The 15,095-nt window shown below is 35.7% G+C and overlaps 1 protein-coding gene across 8 annotated transcripts in view; it reads right to left on the bottom strand.

The window, feature by feature from the left end:
• The window catches only part of DGKB (diacylglycerol kinase beta), a gene marked incomplete at its 3' end in the record, with an annotated part of 912,102 nt that overhangs the window by 389,889 nt on the left and 507,118 nt on the right, over window positions 1-15,095 (bottom strand). For all 8 annotated transcript variants that reach the window (XM_081244282.1, XM_081244283.1, XM_081244280.1 and 5 more), the window contains 2 exons: window positions 13,984-14,073; window positions 8,088-8,248 (listed from right to left, as the gene is read on the bottom strand). In XM_081244282.1, coding sequence (XP_081100408.1) covers window positions 8,088-8,248; window positions 13,984-14,073 — 251 coding nt within the window. The remainder of the gene's footprint in view (window positions 1-8,087; window positions 8,249-13,983; window positions 14,074-15,095) is intronic.

Here is a 15,095-nt window from a genome sequence, read left to right as displayed (position 1 = left end):
ACCTGGGAGCTTGTTAGAACTACACATTCTTGGACCCCAATTCAGACCTACTGAAAGCCCGGGTTTGAGGATCATCAGTCTGCATTTTAACAAGCCCTTCAGGTGATTCTGATACATGCTTAAGTTTGAGAACTACTGCCTTAGATTTCCTACCCCTTCCTCTTCAGCATATTTCAGCTTTCTTCATTTGGACAGACAATACTCAAATTTCTTCCACATGATAAAGTTTACTAGCACAGATGCACAGGATATACTCATAATTATTTAAACATTTTCCATAGCTGTGGTTATATTTTCAAATTTATTACGCTCTGTTTCTTTTTGTTTTAAAAACAAAATTCTTGGAGAGACGTCAGCAAGATGGCGGAAGAGGCGTTTTCAGCATCACCCCCCCCACCCCCTCCTAAACGAACATAGATTTTGACAACCACTAAGGAATAAATAGTAATACCTTTGTTGGGAGTCAGGGAGTCCAGCGGAGAAATTCCAGCACACCACTTGAGCAAAAAATCCGAAATCAGACCCACTGAAGGGGGTAAGAACACTTTTCCCTTTACCTGCATGGCCTCTCCCCCAGAGTGGCATAGCTCAGTGCCAAGAGAGGCTCCACTAAGCCTGAGATTTCCCCCGGGGTGGGGGGGGGGGAGTGGGAGCGTTGGGAGTGAGTGTTCAGCTTCCCACGCCTCCAGGACGCTGCCCCAAAGGCCACTTCTTTCTTGCCTCACCGGGAATAGCGAGGGTCTCACCACAGCTGAGGTGTTGAGAGAGGCTGGAAGCAGGCAGGCGAGAGGAGGACTCAGAGCCACAAGGGCCTGGACCTCAACAAGGGGCGCTGGAGCCTAAAGAGCCTACAGACCAACGCACGGACTCCCTCAGGAGACTGGCGCACAAGCTACCCTGGAAGCCTCAACTGACGACTTCAGCCCACCTGGCGTCCGCAACGCTTTGCGTGCCTCAGCCCTCCCCGCCTCCTGGCTGACGCGCCATGCGTGCCCCATGCGTGCGTGCCGCGTGGGAGGCGGAGCCCCTGCGGACTGCTGGTGAGCATGCGCGGACGGCTGGCTCAGCTCCGCGGGATCGTCCGAAGTTCCCGAGATCTGCGCTCAGGGTTCTGCCCTAAGGAAAACACACAGAAGGCTCTCAGCACCCACCCTGGCTTTGGGGGATGGAGAGAAAGCAAACAATGTTAAGAATGCCTCCCCCCACCTTCCCAAAGAGGGAACAATAGGTGGGGAGTGGGTGCATCTATAGAAAAAGTCAGACAGAGCCTCAGAATCCTTAGCTGCTCTGACAAGGTGTTTCTATGCCCAGGCCGGTCAGTAAAGACTGGAAAAGGTGACTGCTTTGTAAAATGCATACTATGGATCTTGAAGCAGCCCTGTAACCTGGCCTCAGTCCTTCTTAGCAGTGGTCCCAGTGGTCCTGTCTCCTCAGGGACCCAGAGGGAGACATGCCCATCAATGTCCTTCCTATTGCCCACTGTGGATACTGAAGCATCCTGTAACTCAGTCCCAGCCCCTCTCAGCTACTACATCTGGCAGTGTTTCTACATTTTGAGGTTTACACTTACCAAGAGTCATTTGTGTTGTTCCCAACACTGTTTATGCCAGTTTTAGTCTTTATTATATCATTTAATTACCTATTATATAAATGGAAAATATGATTACAAAAAGAAAGTATTTTATATGAAAACAGATGATTTGGGAAGATTTGATATAAATGCAATTCTAAAACTGCTATAGAATTATATATTCTTTGTTATAAAATCATATGTAAGAAAAATCATTATAAAAGATTTTTTAAACTATTGTAAAAATCTAGAAGGATTTTATACTGCTTCACAAGTATCTTTTGAATTTTTGTTCCACTTAAAAGAAACTAAAAATGGAAATCACAGATGGTTTATTATGGAATGTGATTTATACAAGCAAACTTTGTAGAACCCCAGTCGATGATGCACATTCAAAGAAAGGCCATGAGCTGGACCTATAAGAAAAAATTTCTCAATTATATTTATAGGTTTTAGGTTAAATGAAATATCCAAAGCTATATGTATCTTTTTTATGACACTTGTTTTCCCTTTTAATTAATGTCTAACTATTACCTCTGGTAGACGAACTCCTGCTGTACATAAATTGGACTTCATTTCCCGATTATATTCATTGAATCATTCAGTGGCCTCTCTTAAAAGACAGACACCACACCTTGGCTTCCAAGTCTTCAAGACATGGCAGCAGCCACTTCTGCTACTGCCTTTTTTGTCATTCATTCCCACCTTCTATCTTTATGTTCCAGGCACACTGACTTTATAGGTCCTTGAACACAACGGGCCTTTTCTCTCCTTGAGCTTTTCACATATAGTTATACCTGCTTGGTATGCTCTTTCCATCTCTTTGGTGCCCACCTGACTTATGTGTATTCCACATATCCTCTCTTAAATGTATGTTCTTTATATAGGCCTTCCTTGACCATGAGACCTAAAGTTGTTGTCCCTTATTCTAGCTCATGGCAACTTTTGTTTTTTATCACAGTATACATCATAATTTTCCAAAAAACTTGTATTTGTGCATTGGTTTGTCAATGCTTTTTCTACCATTAAACTCCAAGTTCTAATAATGAGGTGATCTCTTTTATTCACTTCTATAACTCCAGGGCCTTACCAAAAAAAAAAAATGTACTTAGTTTTTTTGTTTAATAAGCAAATGAATGAAGAATCAACAGTGAGGATAAAACTAATGGCATGTATGAATTTGATGGTGATGCAATGGGTGAACAATTTTCTAACTGATTTTTGAGATTATCTATAGTTATTAAAGTGCAAAATCAGAATGAAAGGTAGAACATAGCAGTTTTTCTTATTAATTTCTATAATCTATATTTCTAACATCCAGCTGTTAAGTCTCTCATGAGAATTCTCTCTCACCTCACAATAATATGTTTAGTGATTATATAGACTTTTTCTCTCTTGTTCACTGCTAACCAACCCTCAAACGGTATCTGGCACATAGAAGGTAATAAATAAATGTGCTTTTATTTAAGGATCACCACTGTAGATGAATACCTACTCTCAGATTTAATTATGATTTCAGAATTATTTCGAATTGTTCTGGCTAAAAGTGAAAGGCATTACAAAAAGAAATTAGAAGACACTGGCTAGTTATTCACCAATTTCCCTTCTCTTCTTGGGCAGACAGAATTCCTTTCCCAGCTTCCTTACAATTAGGTGCATCTAATTGATTCAGATATGACCAATGGGTTACAAGCTGAACATCTTACAGGCCTGATCTATTAAAAAAAAAAAAAACCAACAAAAAAACACAAACGCCAATACTTCACCCTCTTTTGTTGCCCAACTGTTAAAATAGAGAGGGCTCTGTGTATCAAGAAGAGGGTGGAGCCACAAGATGGAAGGACCCTGGGTCAATGACTGACCAAGTGGACCAGAGCCTCTCCTCAAAAGTCAACCCCCGCTGTCCTAACATGTGAGGGAAGAACTAATTTTTAGTTGTTGTCAGACCACTAATATTTTGAGGTTTGCCTCACAGGTTCTCTAAAAATTTGAAGTAAGGTTTTATGTACACTGTAAATCACAGTCAGTATATAAAAGACAATCATTGAAATAATGAAAACAACACTGACAGTAGAGTCAAGTTTTGAGACCACCTTGTAACTAGGAGGTAGGAGGGTTCCTAGAGATAATTTCAAGTACAAATTATGTGCCATCTTAAGCTTTCTCATGCTGGTGATAGCAAAAAGTTGAAATGTCCCCCTTATTCTTTCAATGCTCCAGTTCCACTGTTTCTTATATATTCAGGAATATATAAGCTTGAGGTACACAATTCATTTCTTTTCGTTGTTTGCTGGAATCACTCATTGGGGCAGAGGAATATAAGTTGCTAAATAGAAGGTTGCCTGGCTGAGTGACAGCCAAAGCTTGAACTCTTTATAAAGTCTGCTGGTCTGATTGTGACCCTGAGTGTTGATCCTCCGTCTTGCCGGGACAGAAGCAAATATTTCAGGGAAGGATGCTCTCCCTCTCTTCACACCTCTCCTTCCCGTGTCAAACTCAGTGAAAGAGGCTCCAAGTTAAATGGAACAGGACCCTTCTAAAGAAACACAATCAAAATCTACCTTGTTTAGTTCTGTTCTACCTTAAAATCATAAATGAATGCTATTACATATTCTTGAATTAGGTCCTAAACCTTGCATTTCAAATTTAGTACTTCCATATATCTAGCAATTGCCTATCTAATGTAGAGTTCTAACAAAATTTTCTCCCTCTAGAAAGGTAGTTTTTGAACACTTGTCAACGAAGCACCATTATTTCTCCAATGAGATTTTGGGCCACATCTATACTGAGTTTCGATATGTGTCTCTCTGCTTCTCCACTGAGTTCTTCCTCTATTCATTCATTGCACTATTTTATTATAATTATCCAATTCATTTGTAACATGTCTTATTTGGTAAAACATTTTTCCATTTCTTTTTATTAAAATTGACTGAGCTACTTTGTTGTATATATTTTGGAAAAAGTTTTTCAAATTTGTCATAAAATCCAGCTCTAATTTTGATTACTTACAGGTTAAAGGTATACATTAATTTGCATATTACAAATTATTAAGCTATCCCATCTAAGAATAGAAAATGTCTCTATTTTTTCTGATCTTTTATGTTTTCGTAGAGAGTTTTAATGTTTCTGTTTTTAGGTCTTGTATATTCTTTATTAATTTCTGGATAGTTCTAATTTTTTGGTTGCTGTTTTTGTAAATGTATAGATTATTGCTTATATAATGGAATAATATTGAATATTTAAGTTGATTTTATATTTAGTAACTTTGCTATACTTCCTTATTTAGTCCTAAAATATTTTCAGTTGGGATATTATGTTTTGTCTTTACGGGGGGATTTTTGGTCTTTTTTCACTCTATATTATTTATTTGCAATTCTCTTTACAATATTTTTATAAAATCAATTTTGCAGTAGATTTGATTAATTACTTTCAAAAATCCAGTTTTTGGTTTCATACTCAATTTTTTTTGCTCTTGTTATTCTTTGCTGTATGTCCTATCTTATTTCTATTACAGCTTTCCTTTTCTTCATGTGTTAGCTATTTCCCCTTTTCCAACATCTTGAGTTTTGTATTTAATATTGGTTTGTTGATATCAGGTTTTTCAACCTCAGCCCTATTGACATTTTGAGCTATGTAATTCTTTCTTGTGTGTTTGGGGGGCTATTCTATGAACTGGGAGTGTTTATCAGTATCCTTATCCTCTACCCACTAGCTTCCAGTAGGAATCCTCTCTTAGCCATGGCTATCAAATGTGTGTCTAAACACTGACAAATGTCTCCTGTGATGGAAAGGAAATAACTTCTGTTGAGGACCACTGAAAATTGATCAAAGGCATATAACAAACTGAGAACTATTTATTCAAGAAAAACTACTGAACCTAAGAGAAGAATACTGGCAATCTGTGATGTTTCAACCTTGAGCTGCTACCTTACCCTCCACCTCCATCAGTACTATAGATCTACCAGGGTGGGGCCAGTTATGAAAGCAAGCAACTTTACTGTCGGGGGAGCTAACATGACTTGGAGTGGAAGCTGGAAAAACTCCATGACCCAGAGTTATCCAAAATAATAGTAATCTCAGTGGCAAAGGTAGCAGCATGCCTCAGTTTGTGAAAATAACTAAGGCAAGCAACTAACCAGCCAACTAGCCAGATATTCAAGGAGATCTTGAGAATGAGACAGCCATAATGGGCCTTGATAAGCTGTCACATATTCCTGGCTGTCTGAAAGGCTATATGCATGTGCAAGGTCGCACATATGTTCAGGAGAGTCCAAAGAGGGCCATAGTTATTTATACATCTTTGGCTAAGTGAGAGGCCTTCTACATGAGCAGAAGAGACAAAAAGGCCAGCAGATATTAAAAGCTGAATCAGATTAATAATTGCCTGCAGTTTGTATGTGTTCCCCAATAAACATACAGATTCAGTGGCAAAGGGATGAACTGTCTCAAGGTGTTTAAGCACAAACTTTGGTCAATCATGCCGACACAGGAATGATCCCTAGAAGCCAGGATTAACATAAAAGCAAGAAGAGAAAACAAAAACAAAAATACTGAGGCATCAGTATATCCATACACTACAGGGGAGAAAGACGCCTTATAATTAGTGGAGGGAAATCCCTAAGCAAACACAGGAACAAACATAACACCTATGGGAGAATGCAAATCCACAGTTGTTCCAATATATTATATAAAATCTCTTGTTTCCAACAAGAAATTAGCAAACATGCAGAGGAATGGCAAAGTGTTTCACATACTTTGGAAAAAGCAAACAATGTCTCTGATGGACCCTAGATGTTGGACTTAGCAGACAAAGACTTCAAAACAGCTATTATAAATTGATCAAAAAAACTAATGTAAACTATGCTTAAATAATAAAGGAAAGTATAAGGACAATGACTATTCAAATAGAAAATATCAATTAAAGACCTAGAAATATAAAAAAGAACCAAATAGAAATTCTTGAGTCAAAAAGTACAGTAACCAAAATAAAAAATTAACTATAGGGACTCAAGACAGTGGCATTATTCATGATATCCAAAGACCAGAAGCAATCTAAATGTACATCAACCCGTGAAGAGATAAACAATATATGATATATCCACACAACAGGATACTTACTACTCAGCAATAAAAGGAATACAGTATTCATGTAGTTCATATAAGTGAACCTCAAAACATTACGTGAAGTGAAAGAAAAGCTAGATGCAAGAGATGATATAATGTATTATCTCTTTTATATGAACTATCCATAAAAGGCAAATCTTAGAGGTAGAAAGATTAGAGCTTTGCTTGGAGCTGGGGGAAGGACCCAGAATTGACTAGAAGTGGGCATGAGGGTTCTTGTCTTGGTGATGAAAACGCTCTAATATGGGACAGATTTATTAAATCATTAAAAGGTTTACTTAAAATGAGTGAATTAGGTTGTGTGTAAGTTATTTGCCAATAAAGCTGTTAAAATATTGTTATTCATATCAAATATAAATAGAATTTTAATGGATCAAATGCATTATATTTTTCTTGCAAATAATAATAATCATTATCATAGTATTAGTAAAGATTGTATATTTAGCCTTCATTATGCATCATTATATGAGGCTCTTTAAATGTATAATCACATTATTTACAACAATGAGAGAGAAAATAATAACTACCATGATACAGGTAAATGAATGCACACTAAGAAGAAAAAAAATTGCTAAAGGTAGCTTGACTCCTAAGTTCATGGACTCAACCAATGCTTTTTATAGTTTGCTAGTTGTGTCTGTGTGTGTATGTGTGCACATGCACATGCATAAGAGAGAAATGAGACATGATGTAAGATTAATATTGGGCAAATATGTTCAATGGAATGTCATGCTGTAGATAATATATTTTAAAGACTTCATAATTACTGGGTAATATATATAAATACAAGTAAAATTACTGTTAAGATTATTAATTTCTTAGGGATTGAAATTTCAATAACTCTTTAAATTGCCAAATGATACTTTAATTTTGGTCTCAAATTTTTCAAGAAAGTAAGTGAAAAATTAACCTTTTGACTTATTAACCACTTAAGAATACTAGCAGCATTTTTCTTAGACTTTACACTAAACCATAAATTTTAAAATGTCTATAAATAAAAACCTAATAGGTTATGATATTATAATGTAGATTTCAAAATAAGAAAAAATTTGATGCATTGTTTTCACATTTTTAGTAATGTGAAACTGTAGCTTATACTCTAAACGTGTAACTACCTTATAAACCATTCTAAGCTTCATTTTATTAACACAAATGGTCAAGCCAATTACATAAAATATAGTTTCTTTCCTGTGTTTAACACATGAAAAATTCATCGCTGATTCTCTGACTTTAAATAAATTCATAAGCTTTACTATTACCCATTAGAAGAGGTGTTTTGCTGACACAAAGATAAAATAAATTATTTATAATCAGTAAATCTTCATAGTATAAGAGTTTACATCAGTTATTATCCAGAACTGGTAAAAAAAGAATGGTTAGTGGAAAATCTTACCACGCCAATGGAAAAGTAATTATTGATGATACTGTAAGGCACTGGGTCTCCCTTCTCATCTTTGTCATTAGGTATGACTTCAAACTTCCACCTGTCCAACATGATTTCTGTGCTGTTTTCAATGTCTTTTAAGATTTTCATCAGATTCTCACCTTCATAACCTAATGAAAAAAAAATTACCTTCAGAAAAAATATAATCAAATAACAAAAGCTACAATTATATATGTTTAAGCGTGTGAATATGTGTATATCATTCTAAAGCTAAATAATGCATTTTAAAGCAAATTCTAACACAGGTTGAAGAATTAACTATAATCTTATTATACTCATACCAATATTTTATCTTTAGCTTTAATTTGTAACTCATATTTCGCTCCTGTGAGACAAATTCTCAGTAGAGCCAACTGCCAAATGAACATCTGCAATGCATACCCCTCACAAAACTTTTCATCAATGTATTTATTCAAAGTGGAATTAATGATGTGCTTTGGTATCATCCTCCTGTGAACTCTCCCTCCGAAAGACAGTTGACTTTCCCCTCCACCCAGTTGCTATAGTAAAAAGCCTGGATGCCATGTTAGACTTGTCCCTTGCTTCTACTCCCTCTGCAGGCTTTATATTTGATAACACTTTTTTCCAGAAGCCACCCTCCCAAAATAATGGATTCTGTACAGAACCACAGCACACAGTTCTCAAAACTAGCCCTACTGTAGAACTAGCATGGTGCACTATAGTTATTTTCATTTTTCTCCCAAGTTCCTTTTACCAGGTGTGCCCTACAGTAAATGTCCAACAAATCCATTTTTAAATAAATCTACTATAGACAGTCACTATGGCCAGAAAAGAAACTTGCTGCTTAATATTATACTTTCTCTTAAATGTACCTTTAGGTATCTAACATTATAGTTAATTAGGGCTGTAGCCTAATCCTGGCTGTTATTTACTTCAGTGTCTGCTTTTAATATTCTAAACAGTTTCTTCCTCTGTAAAAACTTAGGTTTGGTGTGAGAATTAAATGAGAAAAAAATGAGAAAATGCATAATAGGTCTTAGTATATAAGGCAAAAGAATAGAAAGTTGTCAACAATACTGACGATGACGTTAGAATTTGAAATGTTATACTAATTTAAATAATCTTTCTAACTCTATACACATTCTTACAATGATATTTTGAGTAGCAACAATATTTTCATAGATTTTTTTCTGTGTCCAACTTCATTCTATATTTTAATAATTTATTTGTTGAACAAGAAAATGCCAGAGGCTATGAGTCCTCATTAGATGTGTTAGCACACATAACTCTGGAAAAACCGAATGGATTAAAAGAAAAGGGAATGGGCACTGTAATATGCCAACATTAAATTACATTTATGGTGTATTTGTTGAATTAACTATTAGAGGGGCAAGGCAGCCAGAAAACAGGAATACGTATCTTGGAGCCTACCATCTCTTTTTACCTTACACAGGTCTGAAAACTAATTATACACCATTCAATACACACAGCAAAGAGTACAACAAACAACGATTACACAGATATAAACATTAAAAGTATTAAAAACCATTTCAATAAATGTCATACCATATTTTATAGCATAATTCAAAAATTACGAGCTTACATAATATACATATAATTGTACTCAGTGATAAAACACTGAATTGTTTAAACTACAAGACTATAGTAATTAAGTGTACTTATTTTTCAGGTGTTTCTTAATAGTTCCACCCTCATTCCCAATGTTTATTTTCTTTTTAATTTTTAATTTCTTTTAACACCCCCCAAATAAATTATATATATATGTATGTTTCCCTATTGCATTGAATTAAAAACAGTTAAATATATTCACCTATCTTCCAAATTCTATTCTTGTTTGAAAATAAGTATGATCGTTTTAGATATAAATGAATTTATATACATTAAACTGTATAATATAGTATGAAAATATAGTATATTTAATATATAGTATTATACACAAACTCACTCAGCAGAAATATGAGTAAATGATAATGCTCTAAAACAAACATTGAGTTTGTCCTCAGCTACATCTCAAGTTAAAAGAAGCACTGTTCAGCATAACACTGGAAAACAGTAGGAACGGCAACCGACCAGGAGACAACATAATAGAATTGAATTTAATGAAAGAGTTAATACAGCTAGATTAAGTAGGGTCAATTAACTTAATTTCTTTAGCACTGGATATGTTCTCAAAGTTTTTATGGCTAAGTATGAAAAAGGCTGGTATCAATCAGTCTTCTAGCCAAGTAAAAATGGAAAGAGAGAGGCAATAAATCTATTTGGAGAATCATACCTGCAGTTCAGTGCTAATTCGCAAAGGTGAAGAATTCCAAATTGTAGTTCCCCATTTAACAAATATCTATGCCCTACTTGTTTAGATTTATCTGTGCCCAAGCTTGTTTAATAATGATCCATAACTATAAATAGGATTCCTGAACTCAAAAAGATTATATTTTTTTAAAAAAGATAAATTAAACTTACAAAATATGCAAACAAAGCTTGTTCCAGAAAAGAATGATGCTATTTTGCTTCCATTATTTTGATTTAAAGCCTATAATCACTCTAGGCTAAGAAACCAAATGAAAACGTAATTAGTATTTATCTTTGCTTTAATGATATGATGTTATCATAATGACTGATTCTATCTAAAATGTCATAGAAATTTTTACAAATTTAAAATCACATAAAGAAAAGCAACAACATATATTTGTAAGAGTGTGCTCCATGTAAAATTCTGCCTCCTACCCCCTTACTCTTCACAAAACAACATTTTTCTTGCAATAAACTCCAGAATTTTGTTTGAGAGATTAATCATTGCCAGAAAAATTGCAAAGAGAATGTAAATTAAGTATTTTTTTCAAATGCCCTACAACATCTTATATTTGTACCGTGTTATGTTTTCCAAAATATGTAAATATACTCATAAAAATTAAGCTTCCAGTCAATAGATTCCAGTGATATTACGTGAACAAAATGATTATTGGCTGAATAAAGTAATTTCTTTCCCAAATGTTAAGCATAATGATAATTACTATAATTACAGGAAGGACTCAGCCCAGACACTGGGGAAACAGCTTGATAGTTGGGTGTAAGAACCTCCAAGGCAGATACCACTATTTTCTTCAAGTTCTGATGAGGAGTCTGAAGCACACAGTGGTTAAGCAACTTGCTCAAAGTTAGACACCTGACAAGAAATAATCCCACCCCAGAGCATGTTTCTTTATTAGTAAACTCTAGCAGATCGCACCTCCATTTTCTTAATTGCTCACCTTGGGCATCTTGCAGTCCCCCTTGATACCTCACTTTCCCCAAAGTCCCTACCCAATCCATTGGCAAGTTGTATCAGTCTATCCCTGAAAATGTCAGTGTGTGCACTTGTCTCATTTGTACTACCACCGCCCTAGCCCAGCCCATTTATCCTCTAAATACAATGGTAATCCAAATTCTCCTTTCAAAAACTATGCTTCCCCACATTGCCACATTTTCTTAACAGTCTTTTATGCCCCCAAATTAACCTATTTTGAAAACACAAATGTCACTGTGCCACTCTGCTTTTGAAACTCTTCCAAAGTTTCACTGTGTGCTTCAAAGTCAATCACATAAAATTCTTACCATGACCATTAAGACCTGCATAATCTGGCTCCTGATTATCTCTCCAACATCATCCTATTCACCCCCGAGGCCATACCTACCCACTGCCCCATGACCTCTTAGAGTTACATCAGCCTTCCTTCAGTACTTTCAGTACAAAGAGCTCACTCTTTCTTCCTCATATTTTAAATCAAGCTTAAATGTTACTTCCTCAGAGAGGTGTTCTTGACCATATAGCTGAACAGTTCCCCTCGGTTATTCTCTGAAAATACACTCTGATTCTTTCATATCCTTGACCTTATTTTGTAATTATATATTTCATTATTCCGTGATTTATTGCCTGTGTACGCAATGAAAATGTAACCTCCAAAAGGGTAAGACCACTTTATTTATTTTCTTATTTAATATCCACCACCTAGAACAGTGCCAGCACGTGCTAGACATGCACAAAGAGTACATCATCAATATACACTTTGACATATACTATAATCCATGTGTCTTTGGCCACTGATAAGAATATTTTTAAAACTGTTTATAAGGAAATAATTAGAGGATGCCCTGAATGGAACTTCTATATCAATTTTGAGATTTAAGTCATTAGCCAGCTTGAAACCAAAATAAAATTATTAATTTTCAAATATCAAATATATTTCCAGGGCTTCCCTGGTGGCGCAGTGGTTGAGAGTCGGCCTGTCGATGCAGGGGACACAGGTTCATGCCCCGGTCCGGGAAGATCCCACATGCCGCGGAGCGGCTAGGCCCGTGAGCCACGGCCACTGAGCCTGCGTGTCCACAGCCTGTGCTCCGCAATGGGAGAGGCCACAACAGTGAGAGGCCCACGTACCACACACACACACACACAATATATATATTTCCAGAGGAATACGTAAGAAGCCACATGCATGATTCTCTTCCTTTTAATCAATACACATATATTAACATGGGCAAATATGAGCATCTCATAAGCAATGGTTCATTCTATCTATCTATATCTGTCTTTAGATTCTATACAATTTAACTCAGTATTTTATAATATTCTTGTACTAAGTTATATCCTTAATGAAAGTTACAAATATATCATATACCATGTTTTTAACTTGGTTTCAAATTCTGTCAAATACACAAATACATGTATATATATCTTAGAGTTCACAAGTTGCCCAGGTATTCATGGAACAATTCTTCTCAAATTTTGTTGTAAATCAAGTTACTTAGGGAGTTTGCTTAAAAAAAGAAATCAACTGCCCGGGTCCCATCTCTAGAGATTTCCATTTAGCATATTTGAAGTAAGGTCAGTCCACTATATTTTTAACAAGTTCCCCAAGGGCTTCTGATTTACACTGTCTTAGTAGACACTTTTCAAACTTCTCTGAGTTTAGATGCTAAAAATATTTAGGATTAGGTTCTTGTTTCTTTAGCAAAATATGGTTTTCTTTTCTTTGATATCTTCAGGTAAGTTTAGCCTGTTAATGACACTTCAAATTATTTTAAGATCTCATCTTGAAATATTCTCCCCTTACTCACCTGTTCCATCTACACTATTCCATTTTCAGTTCCTGCAGTATGTCAAGTGCCTTTGTGTCTCCGGGCCTTTGGACTTGATGTTCCCTCTGCCTATAACGTCCACCCCCAGTTCTATATGGCTCCGTCATTATCCACCTATTAGTATTCTTCTTATGTCACCTCATCAATTCCTAGGTGAGGTCGTTCATTATGTTGATTATCATCTTACTTGTCAGTAGGAAGTCTCACAATTTACACATGACTTCATGTTCCACTAGAATTTAAGGCTCTGTTGAAAGCAGATATTGTTTTCTTTCTATTCTTAACCCTGTACCCCAAGTGCAGAACCCACCACCTGGTGCAAAGTGGGTCTCAGAAAATGTGTTACCTCTTATACTTATTCCTGGACAAGTCATTTGTTAGCCTTTCAATTTTTTTCCTTTGTTTGTGATTTTCTCACACACTCAGAGATTACAAATGTGAACATTATTTTAGAGTTAACCCATGCTTACCTCATTTCTTAAATTGGAAACCCCAAAACCAAAAAGGGTTGGAAGCTTGCCTGCCCCATCAAGTATATAATTAGCACTCACAGTCTAACTCTTGATCCACTATTTGTTTCTCTACCCTAGATGATTGTTCAAAATTATACTACATATCTGACAGCAATTATGTTTGCTGAAATCACATGGCAGCTGTCATGCAGTGAAGAAATGTTGGATTTAGTTTTAGGGGGAAGGGTGCTCTGTACTATATCTGTTTTCTAAGATTTTTTTTTTAGCTCTTTTACCTCCTCCCCATCGCAGGCATCTTGCTAGATCATTGCCGGTCCCGAGAGGCAGAATAGCCACTGGAGGATGCTTGACTACATTTGCCTTTTCTGTAGAATTGAAAAATTGAAATAAAATAAATTTTTGATCACAGACAGAACAACAATGAAAAAAACACAGCTTGGCATGGAAGGCATTCCACCAGGTACTTATAAACATAAAACGTTCTATTTTATAGTTATATACAATTATAAATTGATTAATTTGTATGTATTTCTAGCAATTTATAAAACAAATAAATACCAAAATTCACAGAGTGACAGGAATTTTCAAGACTTATGCATGAAGTAAGCCTTTTAAATATGTTAATTCAGTTAAAAACTGTAGCGTGTTTGAATTAACTCCGTTGAAATTCTCAAGGATTCAGGTATATGCAACACAGGAATATTCATACAAGGACGTAAGCAGAGTGGAGAAGTAGCTTCCTATAAAAAGTCCTTTGCAACATCAACTTGAGGTACACTTTAAGGAATAAAATATTTTGAAAGTAGTGGAATTCTAAAAGTTAGTAAAACGCTAACAATGGTTGTGCTGCTGTGTCGGAGTCAACGACGTAAAAGATTACCAGGTTTCGTTTGAGGTTCAACATTATACAACATAGTGTTTGAGTCCAGTAAAGATATATGCCACTGAAATTCCACATGCTTTTGTTTGAATCACTGAGCAAATCTCCCAAACATATATTACGTTTATTTTTCTCCCTTCTCAGCCCTTCAAAGTAAGCATATGTGGGTGTGTAGGAATGGGGAGGGAATAGATTATGTAGGGATGTGCCACAGTGTACTAGTCAAGGCTTAGATTTTGAGGGCTAATGCAAACCAACAATATCCTCCTGTTTTCACTAAAATTCTTACAAGTTCTCAGATATTGTTCACGCAACTCCTTAATTTTTGTAGTTCTTGAACTCTGGTTTTCTCCTTAAATATATTACTACTACTGACATTGTTTACTGGAAGGCCAAAGAATACAATTTTCCCTGTTTTTCCTGTTTTAAAAATATGTTAGTAGAATAAAGTCGTTAGATGCTTACCAAAAGTGTGCTGACAATATGTATTCATTTTTAATTTGAATA

This window comes from Mesoplodon bidens (genome assembly GCF_964165515.1).
Source record: "Mesoplodon bidens genome assembly, chromosome: 9".
NCBI lineage: Eukaryota > Metazoa > Chordata > Mammalia > Artiodactyla > Ziphiidae > Mesoplodon > Mesoplodon bidens.
This window is presented reverse-complemented; position numbering and strand designations above follow the sequence as displayed.